The sequence below is a fragment of the Oncorhynchus nerka genome, linkage group LG18 (genome assembly GCF_034236695.1).
Source record: "Oncorhynchus nerka isolate Pitt River linkage group LG18, Oner_Uvic_2.0, whole genome shotgun sequence".
Classification (NCBI taxonomy): Eukaryota; Metazoa; Chordata; class Actinopteri; order Salmoniformes; family Salmonidae; genus Oncorhynchus; species Oncorhynchus nerka.
Genome location: NC_088413.1, coordinates 68788127 through 68811756, shown reverse-complemented (window position 1 = coordinate 68811756; position 23630 = coordinate 68788127). Strand labels below are relative to the sequence as shown.

At 49.1% G+C, this 23630-nt stretch overlaps 1 protein-coding gene across 4 annotated transcripts in view; it reads right to left on the bottom strand.

Moving 5' to 3' along the window:
• Positions 1-23630, bottom strand: part of LOC115146379 (homeobox-containing protein 1-like) — a 43434-nt gene that overhangs the window by 5329 nt on the left and 14475 nt on the right. For 2 of the 4 annotated variants that reach the window (XM_065004301.1, XM_029688416.2), the window contains 6 exons: positions 13072-13157; positions 12686-12796; positions 10722-10878; positions 7420-7502; positions 3574-3669; positions 1588-1682 (listed from right to left, as the gene is read on the bottom strand). In XM_065004301.1, coding sequence (XP_064860373.1) covers positions 1588-1682; positions 3574-3669; positions 7420-7502; positions 10722-10878; positions 12686-12796; positions 13072-13157 — 628 coding nt within the window. The remainder of the gene's footprint in view (positions 1-1587; positions 1683-3573; positions 3670-7419; positions 7503-10721; positions 10879-12685; positions 12797-13071; positions 13158-23630) is intronic. The other 2 variants (XM_029688418.2, XM_029688419.2) reach the window with 2 other exon arrangements.

Below are 23630 nucleotides of genomic sequence, written 5' to 3'. Positions count from 1 at the left end.
CCCTGTAGGTAAACAAAGAGGCTGAGACTGAAAGGTCTGGTCACAGCTCTCTTCTCAAACAGAGGAACCTCACAGCCCTGTAGGTAAACAAAGAGGCTGAGACTGAAAGGTCTGGTCACAGCTCTCTTCTCAAACAGAGGAACCTCACAGCCCTGTAGGTAAACAAAGAGGCTAAACTGAAAGGTCTGGTCACAGCTCTCTTCTCAAACAGAGGAACCTCACAGCCCTGTAGGTAAACAAAGAGGCTGAGACTGAAAGGTCTGGTCACAGCTCTCTTCTCAAACAGAGGAACCTCACAGCCCTGTAGGTAAACAAAGAGGCTGAGACTGAAAGGTCTGGTCACAGCTCTCTTCTCAAACAGAGGAACCTCACAGCCCTGTAGGTAAACAAAGAGGCTGAGACTGAAAGGTCTGGTCACAGCTCTTCTCAAACAGAGGAACCTCACAGCCCTGTAGGTAAACAAAGAGACTGAGGCTGAAAGGTCTGGTCACAGCTCTCTTCTCAAACAGAGGAACCTCACAGCCCTGTAGGTAAACAAAGAGGCTGAGACTGAAAGGTCTGGTCACAGCTCTCTTCTCAAACAGAGGAACCTCACAGCCCTGTAGGTAAACAAAGAGACTGAGGCTGAAAGGTCTGGTCACAGCTCTCTTCTCAAACAGAGGAACCTCACAGCCCTGTAGGTAAACAAAGAGGCTGAGACTGAAAGGTCTGGTCACAGCTCTCTTCTCAAACAGAGGAACCTCACAGCCCAGTAGGTAAACAAAGAGACTGAGGCTGAAAGGTCTGGTCACAGCTCTCTTCTCAAACAGAGGAACCTCACAGCCCAGTAGGTAAACAAAGAGACTGAGACTGAAAGGTCTGGTCACAGCTCTCTTCTCAAACAGAGGAACCTCACAGCCCAGTAGGTAAACAAAGAGACTGAGACTGAAAGGTCTGGTCACAGCTCTCTTCTCAAACAGAGGAACCTCACAGCCCTGTAGGTAAACAAAGAGGCTAAACTGAAAGGTCTGGTCACAGCTCTCTTCTCAAACAGAGGAACCTCACAGCCCTGTAGGTAAACAAAGAGGCTGAGACTGAAAGGTCTAGGTCTAGTCACAGCTCTCTTCTCAAACAGAGGAACCTCACAGCCCTGTAGGTAAACAAAGAGGCTGAGACTGAAAGGTCTGGTCACAGCTCTCTTCTCAAACAGAGGAACCTCACAGCCCTGTAGGTAAACAAAGAGGCTGAGACTGAAAGGTCACAGCTCTCTTCTCAAACAGAGGTCACAGCCCTGTAGGTAAACAAAGAGGCTGAGACTGAAAGGTCTAGGTCTAGTCACAGCTCTCTTCTTCTCTGTAGGTAAACAAAGAGACTGAGACTGAAAGGTCTGGTCACAGCTCTCTTCTCAAACAAAGGAACCTCACAGCCCAGTAGGTAAACAAAGAGGCAAGGTGCTAAACCACACCCCTTGGCTACAACATACAACACAAACTGGGAGAGAACATTTCACTTTCTCAGGGGTGATCCATCATGTAAATCATAGACCACCTGTCAGATACAACAAAGTGCATGGGTTCTGGACCACTCCACTTCCTTACGGGTGGTTACCTGGTCAGAGAAGTCATTCCCGTCGATTTCGTCGCTGTTGGAGTGTCCTCCAGGGCTCTGGACTTCAATCCCATGGCTCTCCAGGATTGCTGCTTCTTCGGAAAAAAACAGACCTGATCATAACATATCTGATGTCTACCACACACACACTGACACACAGACTCTACCACACATACACACAGTATTAAATATTTTTTATGTTTTATTTAAGATAATGACTAAAGTATTCCACCCTGAAACCATATAATATTATGAAATGTGTTAAGAGTCATAATCCAATAATGTGTGTGACTAGGCCATTGTGTTACTATTTCGCAATACGAGCTGGGTATAGTTGAGACATTCAAGAACAACTGAACTGTCGACTTGTGAGAACGGTGAAACTAATAACTGGAAAGAGGCCTCCCCACCCTAGGGAGGAGGAAAACTGTTAGAAATAGCTTGCAGAAGATGATGAAACATGTTGCAGAAGGGTGATAAACAATGTATGTGAACTTTGGAAAACTACAGCCCACCTAAAGAGAGGTGACGTTTCTACTGATGCGAGTTCATGTGTGTGTGCTATAAAAAGATTGTGTTCTTATTTTGAAGACAGAGCGCTCTCTGAATAAAGTATTGATCTATTGCAGAATCTGAGACTTTGTCTACTTCTTTATTAACTGAAGCCTTACAACCTTCCTTACACACACTGACACAGACTCTCTACCACACACACTGCCACACAGACTCTCTACCACACACACTGACACACAGACTCTCTCACACACACACATACAGACACACACACAGAGACATAGACTCACACAGACTCTCTCACACACACACTGACACACAGAATCTCTACCACACACACTGACACAAATAATCTCTACCACACACACTGACACAGACTTTCTACCACACACACACACACACTGACACACAGACTCTCTACCACACACACTGACACACAGACTCTCTACCACACACACACAGACTCTCTACCACACATACACACTGACACAGACTCTACCACACTGACACACAGACTCTCTACCACATACACAGACTCTCTACCACACACACAGACTCTCTACCACACACACAGACTCTCTACCACACACACAGACTCTCTACCACACACAGACATGTGAGTGGCTGCTGCCAACACACTGACTCAACTCCAGCCACTTTAATAATGGGAATTGATGGGAAATGATGTAAAATATATCACTAGCCACTTTAAACAATGCTACCTAATATAATGTTTACATACCCTACATTATTCATCTCATATGTATACGTATATACTGTACTCTATATCATCTACTGCATCCTTATGTAATACATGTATCACTAGCCACTTTAACTATGCCACTTTGTTTACATACTCATCTCATATGTATATACTGCACTCAATACCATCTACTGTATCTTGCCTATGCCGCTCTGTACCATCACTCATTCATATATATTTATGTACATATTCTTTATCCCCTTACACTTGTGTCTATAAGGTAGTAGTTTTGGAATTGTTAGCTAGATTACTTGTTGGTTATTACTGCATTGTCGGAACTAGAAGCACAAGCATTTCGCTACACTCGCATTAACATCTGCTAACCATGTGTATGTGACAAATAACATTTGATTTGAGACATACAGACTCTTTCTCTTTCTCACACACAGACATGCAGACTCTCTCACACACACAGACATACAGACTCTCACACACAGACTCTCTACCACACACACACACACTGACAGACAGACTCTACCACACACACACACACTGACATACAGACTCTCTACCACACACACATACTCTCTACCACACACACACACACTGACATACAGACTCTCTACCACACACACACACACTGATATACAGACTCTCTACCACATACACTGACATATAGACTCTCTCTCTCACACACACACACACACACACACACACACACACACACACACACACACACACACACCCCCCGAGGGGGTCGGAAACGTTACCTATGTTGGCACGTCTCTTGATCTCTTTGCGGCGGTTGGCGAACCAGTTGTAGACCTTCAGAGACGTGACCTTCTCCAGATCAGACAGCTTCTTCCCTGCACTCACAAACACACGCACACATTCTCAGTGTTACAAGTGTACTCAATATACAGGGCCTTCAGAAAGTATTCAGACCCCTTTTTCCACTTCGTTATGTTTTACAGCCTGAATTGTGTGTCTACACACAACATCTCAATGTCAAAGTGGATTTATGTTTTTAGAAATGTAAAGCTGAAATGTCTAGAGTCAGTAAGTATTTTGAGAGTCAACTATTTTGTAATGTCAAGCCTAAATAAGTTCAGGAGTAAAAATGTGCGTAAGTCACATATACTGAACAAAAATATAAACACAAATTGCAACGGTTTTACTGCGTTACAGTTCATAAAAAAATAAGTCAATAGAAATAAATGTGTTAGGCCCTAATCTACTGATTTCACATGACTGGGCAGACATGGGTGGGCAGACATGGGTGGGCAGACATGGGTGGGCAGACATGGGTGGGCAGACATGGGTGGGCAGACATGACTGGGCAGACATGGGTGGGCAGACATGGGTGGGCAGACATGGGTGGACAGACATGGGTGGGCAGACATGGGTGGGCAGACATGACTGGGCAGACATGGGTGGGCAGACATGACTGGGCAGACATGACTGGGCAGACATGGGTGGGCAGACATGGGTGGGCAGACATGGGTGGGCAGACATGACTGGGCAGACATGGGTGGGCAGACATGGGTGGGCAGACATGGGTGGGCAGACATGACTGGGCAGACATGACTGGGCAGACATGGGTGGGCAGACATGGGTGGGCAGACATGGGTGGGCAGACATGACTGGGCAGACATGACTGGGCAGACATGGGTGGGCAGACATGGGTGGGCAGACATGACTGGGCAGACATGGGTGGGCAGACATGACTGGGCGACATGGGTGGGCAGACATGGGTGGGCAGACATGGGTGGGCAGACATGGGTGGGCAGACATGACTGGGCAGACATGGGTGGGCAGACATGGGTGGGCAGACATGGGTGGGCAGACATGACTGGACAGACATGGGTGGGCAGACATGGGTGGGCAGACATGACTGGGCAGACATGACTGGGCAGACATGACTGGGCAGACATGGGTGGGCAGACATGGGTGGGCAGACATGACTGGGCAGACATGACTGGGCAGACATGGGTGGGCAGACATGACTGGGCAGACATGACTGGGCAGACATGACTGGGCAGACATGGGTGGGCAGACATGGGTGGGCAGACATGACTGGGGACAGCAGACATGGGTGGGCAGACATGGGTGGGCAGACATGGGTGGGCAGACATGACTGGGCAGACATGACTGGGCAGACATGGGTGGGCAGACATGGGTGGGCAGACATGGACATGTGGGCAGACATGGGTGGGCAGACATGACTGGGCAGACATGACTGGGCAGACATGACTGGGCAGACATGGGTGGGCAGACATGGGTGGGCAGACATGACTGGGCAGACATGACTGGGCAGACATGGGTGGGCAGACATGAGTGGGCAGACATGACTGGGCAGACATGGGTGGGCAGACATGGGTGGGCAGACATGACTGGGCAGACATGGGTGGGCAGACATGGGTGGGCAGACATGGGTGGGCAGACATGGGTGGGCAGACATGACTGGGCAGACATGACTGGGCAGACATGGGTGGGCAGACATGGGTGGGCAGACATGGGTGGGCAGACATGACTGGGCAGACATGACTGGGCAGACATGGGTGGGCAGACATGACTGGGCAGACATGACTGGGCAGACATGACTGGGCGACATGGGTGGGCAGACATGGGTGGGCAGACATGGGTGGGCAGACATGACTGGGCAGACATGGGTGGGCAGACATGGGTGGGCAGACATGACTGGGCAGACATGGGTGGGCAGACATGGGTGGGCAGACATGGGTGGGCAGACATGGGTGGGCAATGCTTATGGTAGAGAAATTAACTTGCAATTATCTGCAGTCAGCATGCCAATTGCACACTCCCTCAAAACTTGAGACATCTGTGGCATTGTGTTGTGTGACAAAACTGCACATTTTAGAGTGACCTTTTATTATCCCCAGTACAAGGTGCACCTATGTAATGATCATGCTCTTTAATCAGCTTCTTGATATGCCACAAACGTCAGGTGGATGAATTATGTCGGCAAAGGAGAAATGCTAACTCACAGGGATGTAAACAAATTTGCGTCCCACATTTTTGTGCGTATGGAAAAATGGGATCTGTAATTTCAGCTTGTTTATATTTTTGTTCAGTATACTTCAGATGAGTAGGCAACACTAACGAATAAGCCATCCATCCTCAACAGCTCCCTCCTGTAGGCCAACACTTCTGTTCTGCAGAATGAACGAGTCGTGCGTTCCATCTGACCACCACATTCAGCAGCGTTTTCTCCTGCACATTAAGAGTGCCTTTTCTCGTTTTTGGATGGCGCTTTCATGGCGATGTGGGTGCCGTCTATTGCTCTGTTCGTATTCGGGAACCCATTGATGGCAAAGAAACACTTCGACTTCAATCTGTTGTGTGATGGTGTAAGGAAATTGTATGGTAAAGTTCATTTTGCTGATGATTGACTCGAGGGCTGTGAGATTCGTCTGCAAGCCGCCTGCTGACATGTTCGCTTTTGTCTCTAAAAACGTCTCTCTGCCAAATGCAGCTTGTGTCAAATCTTCCAACACAGCAAGATCACCGTATTTAATCATTTCACACATTACTGTAGACCTATTTTATATGGATATAATGGTAACGAAGGCACTGATGTGATCAAATGATACAGCATATATCCTGTCAAAATATGTTATATGAATTCACAATGAAATCGAAAATGATTTAATTATTACTCTCACAATTTCAACATATATTTTCCCCATTCTGCACTTGACAAGCAGTTTCCTTATTCCACTGTGCGTACTCATGGGCATGGCGGTGCGTACTCATGGGCATGGCGGTGCGTACTCATGGGCATGGCTGTGCGTACTCATGGGCATGGCGGTGCGTACTCATGGGCATGGCGGTGCGTACTCATGGGCATGGCGGTGCGTACTCATGGGCATGGCGGTGCGTACTCATGGGCATGGCGGTGCGTACTCATGGGCATGGCGGTGCGTACTCATGGGCATGGCGGTGCGTACTCATGGGCATGATGGTGCGTACTCATGGGCATGGCGGTGCGTACTCATGGGCATGGCGGTGCGTACTCATGGGCATGGCGGTGCGTACTCATGGGCATGGCTGTGCGTACTCATGGGCATGGCTGTGCGTACTCATGGGCATGGCGGTGCGTACTCATGGGCATGGCGGTGCGTACTCATGGGCATGGCGGTGCGTACTCATGGGCATGGCGGTGCGTACTCATGGGCATGGCTGTGTGTACATTTACCACACTCTCAAGCAAACAATCATGTTGATAAATCTCACACTTTGTGTGGAAATGATCCCAAGGTTTAAGCTCAGATTTGTGCCTGATTGATAAATGAGGCCCCTGAAAGACTGTTTTGTGCCTGATTGATAAATGAGGCCCCTGAAAGACTCAGCTGTAATCGCTGCCAAAGGTGATTCTAACATGCATGGACTCACAGGGTTGAATACTTATCTAATCAAGGTAGTGTTATTTTTCCATTAATAAAAAAAATGCATTTTGTGTAGATAGTTAAACACAAAATTACAATTATATCCATTTTAATCCTACTTTGTAAAAAAATATTTGGGGAAAAAGTAAAGGAGTTTGAATACTTTCTGAAGGCCTTTCTCTAGACTTTCCTCCTGCTAGTTCTCACCTGGCTTCTGGATGACAGCGTTGCAGGCGTTAGAGATCTCCTCTCTTTTAGCTTCATCAGGGTACTGGTTCTCATTGAAGTAACTGGAAGAGAAAACACAAATAACCACACTGTTTACGAGGCAATATTCACTTTGTTCCAAATGTAACGGAAGCTCCTTTCCCCACGAACACCCCTTATCTAGCACAACAACACATCCCATCTGCCTCCCTTTCAACCTTTCCCCCCTCCTCCTCACCACTCCCTCTCTCCTCCTCTCCCCTCCCTCTTTCTCTCCTCCTCACCTCTCCCTCTTTCCCTCCTCCTCACCACTCCCTCTCTCCTCCTCACCTCTCCCTCTCTCCTCCTCTCCCCTCCCTCTTTCTCTCCTCCTCACCTCTCCCTCTTTCTCTCCTCCTCACCTCTCCCTCTTTCCCTCCTCCTCACCACTCCCTCCCCCTCTCCTCCTCACCTCTCCCTCTCTCCTCCTCTCACCTCCTCCTCTTTCTCTCCCCTCCCTCTTTCTCTCCTCCTCACCTCTCCCTCTTTCTCTCTCCTCCTCACCTCTCCCTCTTTCCCTCCTCCTCACCTCTCCCTCTTTCCCTCCTCCTCACCACTCCCTCTCTCCTCCTCACTCCCTCTCCCTCTCTCCTCCTCTCACCTCCTCCTCTTTCTCTCCTCCTCCCCTCTTTCTCACCTCCTCACCTCTCTCTCTCCTCCTCTCCTCCCTCCCCCTCTCTCCCTCCTCACCTCTCCCTCTTTCTCACCTCTCCCTCTTTCTCACCTCCTCACCTCTCCCTCTCTCTCCTCCTCACCACCTCTCCCTCTCTCTCCTCCTCACCACCACTCCCTCTCTCTCCTCCTCACCACCACCACTCCCCTCTCTTTCCTCCTCACCACCACCACTCCCTCTCTCTCCTCCTCACCACCACTCCCTCTCTCTCCTCCTCACCTCTCCCTCTTTCTCTCCTCCTCACCTCTCCCTCTTTCTCTCCTCACCTCTCCCTCTTTCTCTCCTCCTCACATCTCCCTCTTTCTCTCCTCCTCACATCTCCCTCTCTCTTTCCTCCTCACCTCTCCCTCTCTCTCATCCTCACCTCTCCCTCTCTCTCCTCCTCACCACCACTCCCTCTCTCCTCCTCACCACCACTCCCTCTCTCCTCACCACCACTCCCTCTCTCTCCTCACCACCACTCCCTCTCTCTCCTCCTCCTCACCACCCCTCCCTCTCTCCTCCTCACCCCTACTCCCTCTCTCCTCCTCCTCACCCCCTCCCCCTCACCACTCCCTCTCTCCTCCTCACCACTCCCTCTCTCCTCCTCACCACTCCCCTCTCTCCTCCTCACCACTCCCTCTCTCCTCCTCACCCTCCCTCTCTCCTCCTCACCTCTCCCTCTCTCCTCCTCGCCACTCCCTCTCTCCTCCTCGCCACTCCCTCTCTCCTCTTCGCCACCCCCTCTCCTCCTCCTCGCCACTACCTCTCTCCTCCTCGCCACTACCTCTCTCCTCCTCGCCACTACCTCTCTCCTCCTCACCACTACCTCTCTCCTCCTCACCACTACCTCTCTCCTCCTCACCACTACCTCTCTCCTCCTCACCACTACCTCTCTCCTCCTCACCACTACCTCTCTCCTCCTCACCACTACCTCTCTCCCCTCCCCCTCTCTCCTCCCTCTCTCCTCCTCACCACTCCCTCTCTCCTCCTCACCACTCCTCTCTCTCCTCCTCACCTCTCCCTCTCTCTCTCTCCTCCTCACCTCTCCCCCTCTCTCTCCTCCTCACCTCTCCCTCTTTCTCACCTCTCCCTCTTTCTCACCTCCTCACCTCTCCCTCTCGCTCTCCTCCTCACCTCTCCCTCTCTCTCCTCCTCACCTCTCCCTCTCTCTCCTCCTCACCACCACTCCCTCTCTCTCCTCCTCACCACCACTCCCTCTCTCTCCTCCTCACCACCACTCCCTCTCTCTCCTCCTCACCACCACTCCCCTCTCTCCTCCTCACCACCACTCCCTCTCTCTCCTCCTCACCACCACCACTCCCTCTCTCTCTCCTCCTCACCACCACTCCCCTCTCTCTCTCCTCCTCACCACCACTCCCTCTCTCCTCCTCACCACCACCCATATTTCTCTCCTCCTCCCCCCTCACCTCCCCCTCTTTCTCTCCTCCTCACCTCACCCTCTCTCTCTCCTCCTCACCTCTCCTCTCTCTCTCCTCCTCACCACCACTCACTCTCTCTCCTCACCACCACTCCCTCTCTCTCCTCACCACCACTCCCTCTCTCTCCTCACCACCACTCCCTCTCTCTCCTCACCTCTCCCTCTCTCACCACCCTCCTCCTCTTTCTCACCACTCCCTCTCTCCCTCCACCACTCCCTCTCTCTCTCTCCTCACCACCACTCCCTCTCTCTCCTCCTCCTCACCTCTCCCTCCTCCTCCTCACCACCACTCCCTCTCTCCTCCTCACCTCTCCCTCCTCCTCCTCCCCCACCACTCCCTCTCTCTCTCCTCCTCACCACCACTCCCTCTCTCTCCCTCCCTCTTTCTCTCCTCCTCACCACCACTCCCTCTCTCTCTCTCCTCCTCACCACCACTCCCTCTCTTCTCCTCCTCTCCCTCCCTCTTTCTCTCCTCCTCACCACTCCCTCTCCTCCTCACCTCTCCCTCTCTCTCTCCCTCTCCCCTCCCTCTTTCTCTCCTCACCTCTCTCCTCTTTCTCTCCTCCTCACCTCTCCCTCTTTCTCTCCTCCTCTCCCCTCCCTCTTTCTCTCCTCCTCACCACTCCCTCTCTCCTCCTCACCACTCCCTCTCTCTCTCTCTCCTCCCTCTCTCCTCCTCACCACTCCCTCTCTCCTCCTCCCTCTCTCCTCACCACTCCCTCTCTCCTCCTCACCACTCCCTCTCTCTCCTCACCACTCCCCTCTCTCCTCCCTCCCTCTCCTCCTCCCACCCCTCTCTCTCTCTCCCTCTCTCCTCACCACTCCCTCTCTCCTCCTCACCACTCCCCTCTCTCTCCTCACCACTCCCTCTCTCTCCTCACCACTCCCTCTCACCACTCCCTCTCACCACTCCCTCTCTCCTCCTCACCTCTCCTCCTCACCACTCCCTCTCTCTCCTCCCGCTCTCCTCCTCACCTCTCCTCCTCACCACTCCCTCTCTCTCCTCCCGCTCTCCTCCTCACCACTCCTCCTCACCACTCCCTCTCGCTCTCCTCCTCACCACTCCCTCTCTCTCCTCCCTCTCTCCTCCTCACCACTCCCTCTCTCCTCCTCACCACTCCCTCTCTCCTCCTCACCACTCCCTCTCACCTCCTCACCACTCCCTCTCACCTCTCCATCACAGACAGACATTCTTTCCTCCAGGTAAAGCGACTGCCTCTGCGCAGACGGAAGCTCCCGGGGGTGGAGCTTATAGGGGGCGGAGTCTGCCGCAACTCCACCACGTCCTCCAGAGCCATGGGGGCTGGTCGCATCGTCAGAGTTGCACCTGGAGACACAACCATGATGTAACCATGGAAATACAACCATGATGTAACTAGCCATGGGTGTATTTAGTGAGGTGAAACGTTCAGAATGTTTGAAATCTATTTGAAAAATGCTGTGATTTCCATTGTTGACGAGTACATTTATGATGATTCAGCACCCTATTGTATAGAAGAACAATAGCTTTAGACTGTTATATTGGCTGTGTGGCGACTATAAAAGAAGAACCTGGACTGTGGACAGTAATTCACAGTGAACCCCCTCTGAAGCCTCATCAAATGTAGTGTGTGTGTGCCTGGACAGAAATATGGAATCGTTTACAGTATCTAGTGAGTGTTGGTGTTTCTGGCACCACAGAGTATTAACCTAATGAACAAGGAAAGCTGCTGGATGGCTGTGACACACACACACAGCCAGGGGAAAGGTGGGTTGGGACTATCTATAGATGTTCTTGCTTGTGTTTGAGACTAGAACCTCCATGTATTACTTCCTGACTGCAAATCTATGACTCACATCTAGGCTTGTTTTTTGTTTTTTTAATTGTAACTAAAATAATAAACTACAATAATATGTCATCCATCTAGATCGATAGTCAACACAGATCAGCAGGTTTTAAAATCAGGGCCTCGAGTTCCACACCACTGCTGTTTATTCCCCTCTAATCAGGGACCAATAAAGACCTTTGATTGGCCCAATAGTCCATTTAGTGGCATGGATCAAGCAATCAATTAATGACTAGGGAGAAAGAAGAACAACCTGCAGTACAGCAGGGCAGGAAGCCCGAATGTAAATAGGTCTGCTGTATGTAGCACTGTACACACTAACAGTAATTGTCTATAGGTGCTGTGACATACACAGTCCACCAGGGCGCGTCACTACACCCTCCCCTCAACACAGACACAGAGGCCGGTGTGATTTCACAAGTTTGCTTTTTATTAAAAAATCTGTTTTTCACCATGGTCATATACAGTCAGACACCAGTAGTACTCTTTGAGGCCTAGCTATAGTCATCATAATAACGTATTCAATTAGGTTTATACAGTGCTTAAAGCACTTTACATTTCTACTCAATTGTATTGGCAACATCATAGCTATACAACTACAAATAATGCTACTCATAAACACCTGCCACTAAAGAGCATTTGAATATTTGTGGCTGTGATAGCTTATTGGCTGCTGCACCCAGAGGGCAGGGAGGGACACAGGAAATGGGCAGTGACACATTTGGACACAGGATGGAGTCAGACACACAATGGGGTTGTGGGGGCAGAAACAGGTTGTAGGGGAGTTTGAAAGGTGCTGTAACATGATTTGGGGACAAATACTGACTGGAACAGTTTGGGGGAAGGACTTTAATACTGCATGAGGCACGTCTGAGGAAATGTCCATCGAAACAAAGGGGGTGCAAGAGGGCATATGGGTAGTGTCATCACATGTAGTGGCTACAAACAAAGACAGATTTGGCATTAGTGCCCCCTAGAAAAGTGCATTACATTGGGCAAAAGTAACAGTTTAGGGATACATAGCGAGGATTTGGAAGGGCCATCATTACTTTCCAGCCATAGAATGTCAAGAAATAGTCAATGGACTCACCAATCAGTTGTCATCGTATAACCCCTTCTGCCCTCCCTAGTTTGTGCAGAATCAGAGAGAGTGTCTAATAGTGGATGGAACGGGTGGAACAACTGAAGAGGGACTGGACAGACGGGAGGAGGCTGGAGGTGGGGGGCTGAGGAGGGGATCTGCCAACGGGTGGAGGACGTGGAAGTGGTGGTGGGACTGGGCATGCGGGTGGTGGTGGTGGGCATTACCAGGGGTGGTCTTCTCCAGCTGGTACCAGCGGTAGAAGGCCCTCTTCTTCTGTTCGCTAAGGTCCGAGCCCTGCTGCAGCAGCCAATGGGAGATACGACTCTGACTGATACCTGGAGGGAGGCAGGGAGGTGGGGAGGGGGGACAGAAAGAGACAGAGAGAGAGAAAATATGGGGGAGGGAAAGGGAGAAAGAGCACAGAAAGCAAGATTTATTACCTAGCCAATGCATATACAGTGGATGAAGTACTTGCTATGTGCCATTCAAGCCACACTAACACTCCTAGAAATCATGATGATGACTCTGTTTTAAGTGTACACCAAAGTGAGCACAGTTCCACTCCAACATAGTGTAGTGTGCTGTATTAGCCACTAGGAAGCATACTGACCTGTGACCTGAGCCACCACTGCCTGAGAGATGCGCCTGTTCCCCAGGAATGCCTTGATCTCCTCCTTGATTATGGCACTGTCCCTTCTGGACGGAGAGAGAGAGAGAAAGAGTGAGTGAAAGAGAGAGCGAGAGAAAGAGAGCGAGAGAGAAAAAAATCGAAAAGAGAACATTGTTCTCTTTCCTAGGAAGCTCGAGAAAAGAGAGAGGTGATGTGGAAAGACGGAGAGGAAATGAGAAAATGAAGATAAGCCATGAAGAGCGGGAGACCAGAAAGTACAATTGAGTTGGATAGGAAGGAAAGACAATCAAAAAAAGGAAATATGAGGGGCTGAGAGAAAGCAAGGAGAATAGGGGTCAGTGCAGAGAAAATGTGTGTATGACAAGGTTATTAGTTGTCATTTTGTTTTAATATACCCTTCAAGACTGTTGGAAAAGCATTCCTCATGAAGCTGGTTGAGAGAATGCCAAGATTGACAGCTTTGAACAAAGGCAAAGGGTTGCTACTTTGAAGAATCTAAAATATATTTTTGTTTTTTGGTTACTACATGATGTCATGTGTGTTATTCCATAGTTGATGTCTTCACTATTATTCTAAAATGTAGAAAATAGTAAAAATAAAGAAAAACCCTTGAATGAGTAATAAACTTTTGACTGGTACTGTATATATAAATATTTAGCTATTATTAGTTTGTCAGTTAAGACTTTAGACTTTTCAGATTTTTGAACAAAAATACAAACGTAACATGTAAAGTGTTGGTCGAATGTTTCATGACCTGAAATAAAAAGAGCCTGTAATTTTCCATACGCACAAAAAGCGTCTCTCAAATTTTGTGCACTAATTTGTTTACATCCCTGTTAGTGAGCATTTCTCCTTTGCCAAGATAATCCATCCACCTGACAGGTGTGGCATATCAAGAAGCTGATTAAACAGCATGACCATTACACAGGTGCACCTTGTACTGGGGAATGTAAAATGCCACTAAAATGTGCAGTTGTGTCACACAATGCCACCGATGTCAAGTTGAGGGAGCGTGCAATTGGCATGCTGACTGCAGGAATGTTCACCAGAGCTGTTGCCAGAGAATTTAATGTTAATTTCTCTACCATAAGCCGCCTCCATAATTTTTGAGAATTTGGCAGTATGTCCAACCGGTCTCACAACCACGTCAGCCCAGCACCTCCACATCCGGCTTCTTCACATGTGGGATCGTCTAAGACCAGCCACCTGAAGAGCTGATGAAACTGTGGGTTTGCACAACCAAATAGTTTCTGCACAAACTGTCAGAAACTGTCTCAGGGAAGCTAATCTGTGTGCTCGTCGTCCTCACCAGGGTCTTGCCCTGACAGCAGTTTGGGGTCGTAACCGACTTCAGTAGGCAAATGCTCACCTTCGATGGCCACTGGCATGCTGGAGGTGTACTCTTCTCGGATTAATCCTGGTTTCAACTGTACCGGGCAGATAGCATGTATGGTTTCGAGTGGGCGAGCGGTTTGCTAATGTCAATGTTGTAAATATAGTTCCCCATGGTGGCGGTGGTGTTATGGTATGGGCAGGCATAAGCTACGGACAACGAACACAATTGCATTTTAAATCAATGGCAATTTGAATGCAAAGAGATACTGTGACGAGATCCTGAGGCCCATTGTCGTGCCATTCATCTGCCGCCTTCACATCATGTTTCAGCATGGTAATGCACAGCCCCACGATCTTCCATGGCCTGCATACTCACCAGACATTTCACCCATTCAGCATGGTAATGCACAGCCCCACGATCTTCCATGGCCTGCATACTCACCAGACATTTCACCCATTCAGCATGATAATACACAGCCCCACGATCTTCCATGGCCTGCATACTCACCAGACATTTCACCCATTCAGCATGGTAATGCACAGCCCCACGATCTTCCATGGCCTGCATACTCACCAGACATTTCACCCATTCAGCATGGTAATGCACAGCCCCACGATCTTCCATGGCCTGCATACTCACCAGACATTTCACCCATTCAGCATGTGTGGGATCAGGGCCTAACACCGACCACGTGCGGCTAGATTTTGGCATTGGCGGTAAGATGTGTATTTCACTAGCCATGCTGGCGGGTGGTCAGGGCTCCACAGTGCGAGAATTTCACTCGCATTTAGGAATAAAAATTGTCAAGTATTATCATATTTATAGTAAAATAAATGCTGCAGTAGCTGTTTTCTAAGTAATTCTGCCGTTTTGTTTCATAGCTGGTAAAATATTCCCACAAAGACAAAGAACTAGGAATCCTATGTAGCCTATCCCAATTCGCACTGCAAAACTGCCTGCCTAGGGGCTGTGTGCACGTGAAGAGCTGCGCACAGGCATAAAGGTCTAATATAATTGTGTTTCTTGGCTATTTACATGGTTTTGTTCATAAGATAGGTTGTTTTCGAGAAGACAATGCCTCTACTAGTCAGACTCAATCATGCTGGCCACACCAGTCGCGTCACGTGCGCTGCAAAATAAAATTACACATACATGTTATTCATCACCACACTGCGCGCGCCAACAAACGTCTGCGTTGCCAGGCGCTAAAATAGAAGTTGATTCTATTGTGGCGCAGAACATGCTGCAAGTCCTGCCTCTCCCATCTCCTCATTGGCTTTTAGAAGGATATACCCACATGCCAGCTCCTCATTGGTTATACCCACATGGGTGATTGAAAAATGAACTGAGGTCGATTATGGTAATACACCATATTAGGAAAGTTGCCAATCGCCATATAAAGTCCAAAGAAGAGAAAGCCTGGAAGGAGGAGAGATGACTAGAAACGATTCGGTTGACCGTTTGTGTGGATTAATTGTCGGAGTAGAGGACCTTGTGCATTTCAGGTAAAATAACAACTCAATGTGCATATCCCAGGACAAATTAGGTAGCAACAGCAAGCTAAATTGCCATAAACGTTTAATGCTTTTCGACCTGTCCCCAAATGAATATAATTGGTTCAGAATTTGTTTTGATATTTCAACCTGCGTGTCCTGATCACATTTGGTGTGGGGGGACAAAATACAATTGCACAGGATGGCGGACGCACGTATGCAAACATGACAGGAGTCGCGTTACCATGGTAACATCCCACCCTTAAAGGGGCAGGTGAATATTTTAGTTTCATCTGTGATATGTTTAAAAGACTAAGGTCACAAAAAAAATATTAAACAATATACCACATTACTTCTTACGGGTAATATATTTCTTTTTTTAGAAACATCACAAAGCTAATCCATTTTTTGTGTTTTGTTGGTGTAATTTTAACAGAAAAAAAATGGTTAGCAGCAAAAATATTTGAGTGGCTGGTGGACCAAAAAGTACATTTTAGGCCCTGTTTGGGATGTTCTGTATCTACGTGTATGAGTGTTCCAGTTCCCGTCAATATCCGGCAACTTCACACAGCCATTGAAGAGGAGTGGGACAACATTCCACAGGCCACAATCAACAGCATGATCAGCTCTATGCGAAGGAAATGTGTCGCGCTGCATGAGGCAAATGATGGTCACACCAGATACTGACTGGTTTTCTGATACACACCCCTACCTTTTTATTAAGGTATCTGTGACCAACAGATGCTTATCTCTATTCCCAGTCACGTGAAATACATAGATTAGGGCCTAATGAATTCATTTAAATTGACTGATTTCATTACAGTATATGAACTGTAACACAGTAAAACCTTTGAAATTGTTGCATTTATATTTTTGTTCAGTATAGTTTCAGTTCCATAAACACATTTCTATTTCCTGTTTATATGATTTAGTTTCAGTGTCAGTTTCAGTGTTAGGGACAGACAGCAGCCTGGGAGGCGAGGTGTTGGAGGCTTATGGTGTGTTTTTTGTGATGTTACTTCTTGCCACTGGGGGGCACTAATACATACAGTGATCGGCCAGGACCATAACATCTCTGTATCTGTGTCATGGTGGTGTGTGTGAGAGCATAACATCTCTGTATCTGTGTCATGGTGGTGTGTGTGAGAGCATAACATCTCTGTATCTGTGTCATGGTGGTGTGTGTGAGAACATGGGCAGCACCATTGAGTCCTTCTCCATCTGAAAGTCACATTTTCTTCTTCACAAGTCAAATTCATTGGCTGATCCCTACTGATCTGTCACGACTCCAACCAATGGAAGTCCCTAAATAAAATGGTATAAGTACTCAATGGCATCGCCGTGGCTAACGTTGGCTTTTGGCCAATAGAGGACTCACAACTCCATGTCCAGGACATAGGTTTGGTTATGTTTAAATTATAAATCAATCCTAACGTGACTTGGATTTAAAGGTTAGACTGGTGCAAGAGAAATGGTGGAAGGAAACTCTTGCCCATGTTTACACCAATCCAATGTTGTTGCGTTTTTACTTTAGTGGATGAATCATCATGTATCTTTACCTGACGGAAGGGGGGGGGGGTCAACTAATGAAGTCATGTCACATGACCATGTTATGTTTCTGTAATATTAAACATTTATCACTGACTAACCCCTTCCTACAGGGTTAATACAAACAGTATCACTAACTAACCCCTTCCTTTGACTCTCTATGTCCCCTATCCTCCAGGCCGGCTCGGTCCTCCCCTCCCGCTCCGTGGCTCGACGACTCATTGCGAGCTCACAGAACAGGGCTCCGGGCAGCCGAGCGGAAATGGAGGAAAACTCGCCTCCCTGCGGACCTGACATCCTTTCACTCCCTCCTCTCTACATTTTCCTCTTCTCTCTCTGCTGCTAAAGCCACTTTCTACCACTCTAAATTCCAAGCATCTGCCTCTAACCCTAGGAAGCTCTTTGCAACCTTCTCCTCCCTCCTGAATCCTCCTCCCCCCCCTCCCTCTCTGCAGATGACTTCGTCAACCATTTTGAAAAGAAGGTCGACGACATCCGATCCTCGTTTGCTAAGTCAAATGACACCGCTGGTTCTGCTCACACTGCCCTACCCTGTGCTCTGACCTCTTTCTCCCCTCTCTCTCCAGATGAAATCTCGCGTCTTGTGACGGCCGGCCGCCCAACAACCTGCCCGCTTGACCCTATCCCCTCCTCTCTTCTCCAGACCATTTCCGGAGACCTTCTCCCTTACCTCACCTCGCTCATCAACTCATCCCTGACCGCTGGCTACGTCCCTTCCGTCTTCAAGAGAGCGAGAGTTGCACCCCTTCTGAAAAAACCTACACTCGATCCCTCCGATGTCAACAACTACAGACCAGTATCCCTTCTTTCTTTTCTCTCCAAAACTCTTGAACGTGCCGTCCTTGGCCAGCTCTCCCGCTATCTCTCTCAGAATGACCTTCTTGGTCCAAATCAGTCAGGTTTCAAGACTATAGTCATTCAACTGAGACTGCTCTTCTCTGTATCACGGAGGCGCTCCGCACTGCTAAAGCTAACTCTCTCTCCTCTGCTCTCATCCTTCTAGACCTATCGGCTGCCTTCGATACTGTGAACCATCAGATCCTCCTCTCCACCCTCTCCGAGTTGGGCATCTCCGGCGCGGCCCACGCTTGGATTGCGTCCTACCTGACAGGTCGCTCCTACCAGGTGGCGTGGCGAGAATCCGTCTCCACACCACGTGCTCTCACCACTGGTGTCCCCCAGGGCTCTGTTCTAGGCCCTCTCCTATTCTCGCTATACACCAAGTCACTTGGCTCTGTCATAACCTCACATGGTCTCTCCTATCATTGCTATGCAGACGACACACAATTAATCTTCTCCTTTCCCCCTTCTGATGATCAGGTGGCGAATCGCATCTCTGCATGTCTGGCAGACATCAGTGTGGATGACGGATCACCACCTCAAGCTGAACCTCGGCAAGACGGAGCTGCTCTTCCTCCCGGGGAAGGACTGCCCGTTCCATGATCTCGCCATCACGGTTGACAACTCCATTGTGTCCTCCTCCCAGAGCGCTAAGAATCTTGGCGTGATCCTGGACAACACCCTGTCGTTCTCAACTAACATCAAGGCGGTGGCCCGTTCCTGTAGGTTCATGCTCTACAACATCCGCAGAGTACGACCCTGCCTCACACAGGAAGCGGCGCAGGTCCTAATCCAGGCACTCGTCATCTCCCGTCTGGATTACTGCAACTCGCTGTTGGCTGGGCTCCCTGCCTGTGCCATTAAACCCCTACAACTCATCCAGAACGCCGCAGCCCGTCTGGTGTTCAACCTTCCCAAGTTCTCTCACGTCACCCCGCTCCTCCGCTCTCTCCACTGGCTTCCAGTTGAAGCTCGCATCCGCTACAAGACCATGGTGCTTGCCTACGGAGCTGTGAGGGGAACGGCACCTCAGTACCTCCAGGCTCTGATCAGGCCCTACACCCAAACAAGGGCACTGCGTTCATCCACCTCTGGCCTGCTCGCCTCCCTACCACTGAGGAAGTACAGTTCCCGCTCAGCCCAGTCAAAACTGTTCGCTGCTCTGGCCCCCCAATGGTGGAACAAACTCCCTCACGACGCCAGGACAGCGGAGTCAATCACCACCTTCCGGAGACACCTGAAACCCCACCTCTTTAAGGAATACCTAGGATAGGATAAAGTAATCCATACAAACAGTATCACTAACTAACCCCTTCCTACAGGGTTAATACAAACAGTATCACTAACTAACCCCTTCCTACAGGGTTAATACAAACAGTATCACTAACTAACCCCTTCCTACAGGGTTAATACAAACAGTATCACTAACTAACCCCTTCCTACAGGGTTAATACAAACAGTATCACTAACTAACCCCTTCCCACAGGGTTAATACAAACAGTATCACTAACTAACCCCTTCCCACAGGGTTAATACAAACAGTATCACTAACTAACCCCTTCCCACAGGGTTAATACAAACAGTATCACTAACTAACTCCTTCCTACAGGGTTAATACAAACAGTATCACTAACTAACCCCTTCCCACAGGGTTAATACAAACAGTATCACTAACTAACCCCTTCCAACAGGGTTAATACAAACAGTATCACTAACTAACCCCTTCCTACAGGGTTAATACAAACAGTATCACTAACTAACCCCTTCCCACAGGGTTAATACAAACAGTATCACTAACTAACCCCTTCCAACAGGGTTAATACAAACAGTATCACTAACTAACCCCTTCCAACAGGGTTAATACAAACAGTATCACTAACTAACCCCTTCCAACAGGGTTAATACAAACAGTATCACTAACTAACCCCTTCCAACAGGGTTAATACAAACAGTATCACTAACTAACCCCTTCCTACAGGGTTAATACAAACAGTATCACTAACTAACCCCTTCCTACAGGGTTAATACAAACAGTATCACTAACTAACCCCTTCCAACAGGGTTAATACAAACAGTATCACTAACTAACCCCTTCCAACAGGGTTAATACAAACAGTATCACTAACTAACCCCTTCCAACAGGGTTAATACAAACAGTATCACTAACTAACCCCTTCCTACAGGGTTAATACAAACAGTATCACTAACTAACCCCTTCCTACAGGGTTAATACAAACAGTATCACTAACTAACCCCTTCCTACAGGGTTAATACAAACAGTATCACTAACTAACCCCTTCCTACAGGGTTAATACAAACAGTATCACTAACTAACCCCTTCCTACAGGGTTAATACAAACAGTATCACTAACTAACCCCTTCCAACAGGGTTAATACAAACAGTATCACTAACTAACCCCTTCCAGCAGGGTTAATACAAACAGTATCTCTAACTAACCCCTTCCTACAGGGTTAATACAAACAGTATCACTAACTAACCCCTTCCAACAGGGTTAATACAAACAGCTGTAAAAACATATGCAATACAACACTTCTTTACAAATATATCAGTTCACAGCCAGACAGCTTATGTGTGTTTTTGTTCAACCAAACAATATTCTGGTTCACCTACTAGAAGACTGCGTTCCAAAGAGTTGGTCGTTGGGTTTCTCAAGCCTGACGGCAGTTGTCCACAGACAAAGAATATTCTCTCCACGAACACTTGGGATGCAGGGGCACCCCTGTCAATAACCAGCCATCCTTGCCTCCCAGAACTGGAGAGGTGAGTCTGTAAACATGCCCCCCCCCCTTTACCTTTTCCAGGTATTTCGACACTTAATGCTCTGCCAGTCTGAACCCCTGGCTGGACAGTGACTCAGACACAATCTTCAATGAGAGGAAGCTATACTTCTGAAGCACTGTGGTTGAGATGCTTGCTAGATTCATCGTGTTGGCATCTTCCTGGGGTCCTGCCGTTCCACGGCTGTACCCTCTAATTTTCTGAAGTACAAAATACTCTGCTTGCCTCATAGTGACATCATCTCTGTTGAGCGAAGTGCCAGAGACACACTTCGGTCCATCAGGCAAGCTGCTCCAGGGGTTGGATAGAAGTTGGCTACCAGAGGAGTCAGTATGCAGTGACTTCAGGAGGACCTGTGCCAACTGTTTTGCAACAGTAGTTGACTGCAAGTCTGCCTCAAGGTTGAGAAGGCACACCACCACATCAGACAGCGACTGGATGTCAGTTTGGATTTGCGAAAGGCTCCAGCAACTTCACAAGCTGTTCTAGCTTGGCCCAGTCACGCTCCGTGCTCGCCCTCAGATTTCTTCCCTGTTAGCTGGTGATTGCTAGTGATACACAAGCTAGGCCTATTTGAAACATTGGCATCTACTGGCAGCATAAACCCATCAGCTTCAGAAGCTCAAACCCCATCCAGAAACAAAACTTTACAAGAAAAGAACTATAACTAAACATCATTTATGGTTGCGTGTGATTGTCAGAGTGAAAGTGACAAAAGACAGAACGTGAGCCGAGAGGGGGGGGAAAGAGCGAGAGAGAGAGAGAGGAGAATGAGAGCGAGAGGCAGAGAGCGAGAGGGGGAGAGAGAGAGCTAGAGAGAGAGGAGAGCGAGGGGCGGAGAGCGAGGGGCGGAGAGCGAGGGGCGGAGAGCAAGCGAGAGGGGGAGAGGAGAATGAGAGCGAGGGGCAGAGAGCAAGAGAGCGAGAGAGAGAGGAGAGCGAGAGGCAGAGAGCGAGAGGGGGGAGAGAGAGAGCTAGAGAGAGAGGAGAGCGAGGGGCGGAGAGCGAGGGGCGGAGAGCGAGGGGCGGAGAGCAAGCGAGAGGGGAGAGGAGAATGAGAGCGAGGGCAGAGAGCAAGAGAGCGAGAGCGAGAGAGAGGAGAGCGAGGGGCGGAGAGCGAGGGGAGAATGAGAGCGAGAGAGAGGAGAGCGAGGGGCGGAGAGCGAGGGGAGAATGAGAGCGAGAGTGAGTGGAGAGCGAGGGGCGGAGAGCGAGAGGGGGAGAGCGAGCGAGAGCAAGAGGGGGAGAGGAGAATGAGAGCGAGGGGCAGAGAGCGAGAGAGAGGAGAGCGAGGGGCGGAGAGCGAGGGGAGAATGAGAGCGAGAGTGAGTGGAGAGCGAGGGGCGGAGAGCGAGAGGGGGGGAGAGAGAGGGAGAGGAGAGAGAGAGGGGGAGAGAGAGCGAGGCGAGAGATCGTGAGAGGCAGGGGAGCGAGAGATAGAGAGGCGGGGAGCGAGAGAGAGCGAGAGGCGGGGGAGCGAGAGAGAGCGAGAGGCGGGGAGCGAGAGAGAGCGAGAGGCGGGGAGCGAGAGAGAGCGAGAGGCGGGGGGAGAGAGAGAGAGCGAGAGGGGAGAGAGAGAGAGAGAGAGAGAGAGAGAGAGAGAGAGAGAGAGGGAGAGAGAGAGAGAGAGCGAGAGAGAGAGAGAGAGAGAGAGCGAGAGGGGGAGAGAGAGAGAGAGAGCGAGAGGGGGAGAGAGAGCGAGAGGGGGAGAGAGAGCGAGAGGGGGAGAGAGAGAGAGAGGGGGGAGAGCGAGAGGGGAGAGAGAGAGAGGGAGAGCGAGCGAGAGAGGGAGAGCGAGAGCGAGCGAGCGAGAGAGAGAGAGCGAGAGGGGGAGAGAGAGAGAGAGAGGGGGAGAGAAAGCGAGGGGGGAGAGAGCGAGAGGCGGGGGAGTCTGTGAAAACACTAGAACCACACACACACTTTCTTCTGTCTGTCGATACACTGTCTTCTCATTTCAATTTATATTGATTCCTCTTCATTGAAAACGTGAGAGAATCAGAGGCAGCGCTGAGCTGCCAGAAATTCATTGCCATTTTTCTCTCCTTCCCTTTCATTTTCATCACTCCATCTAGATCAATACTGACTGTATCACTGCGAACAACACACAATACCAAAGAGCAGCGAAAAGGTTGACGACAGGGCTTGTGCGTGTGTGTGTGTGTGCGTGTGTGTGTGTGTGACTGATGTGGTGCCTATGTTTAGAGACAGGTGTCACCTAATGCATTACTAAACTCTGGGCTCAGGATCCAGTTCACTAGAAAACTTTAAAAACCCAAAACAAAAATGAGGATTCTTATTAAGACACGTCGATGTAGTGTAACACGTCGAGGTAGTATGAGGTAGTGTAACACGTAGAGGTAGTATGAGGTAGTGTAACACGTAGAGGTAGTATGAGGTAGTGTAACACGTAGAGGTAGTATGAGGTAGTGTAACACGTAGAGGTAGTATGAGGTAGTGTAACACGTAGAGGTAGTATGAGGTAGTGTAACACGTAGAGGTAG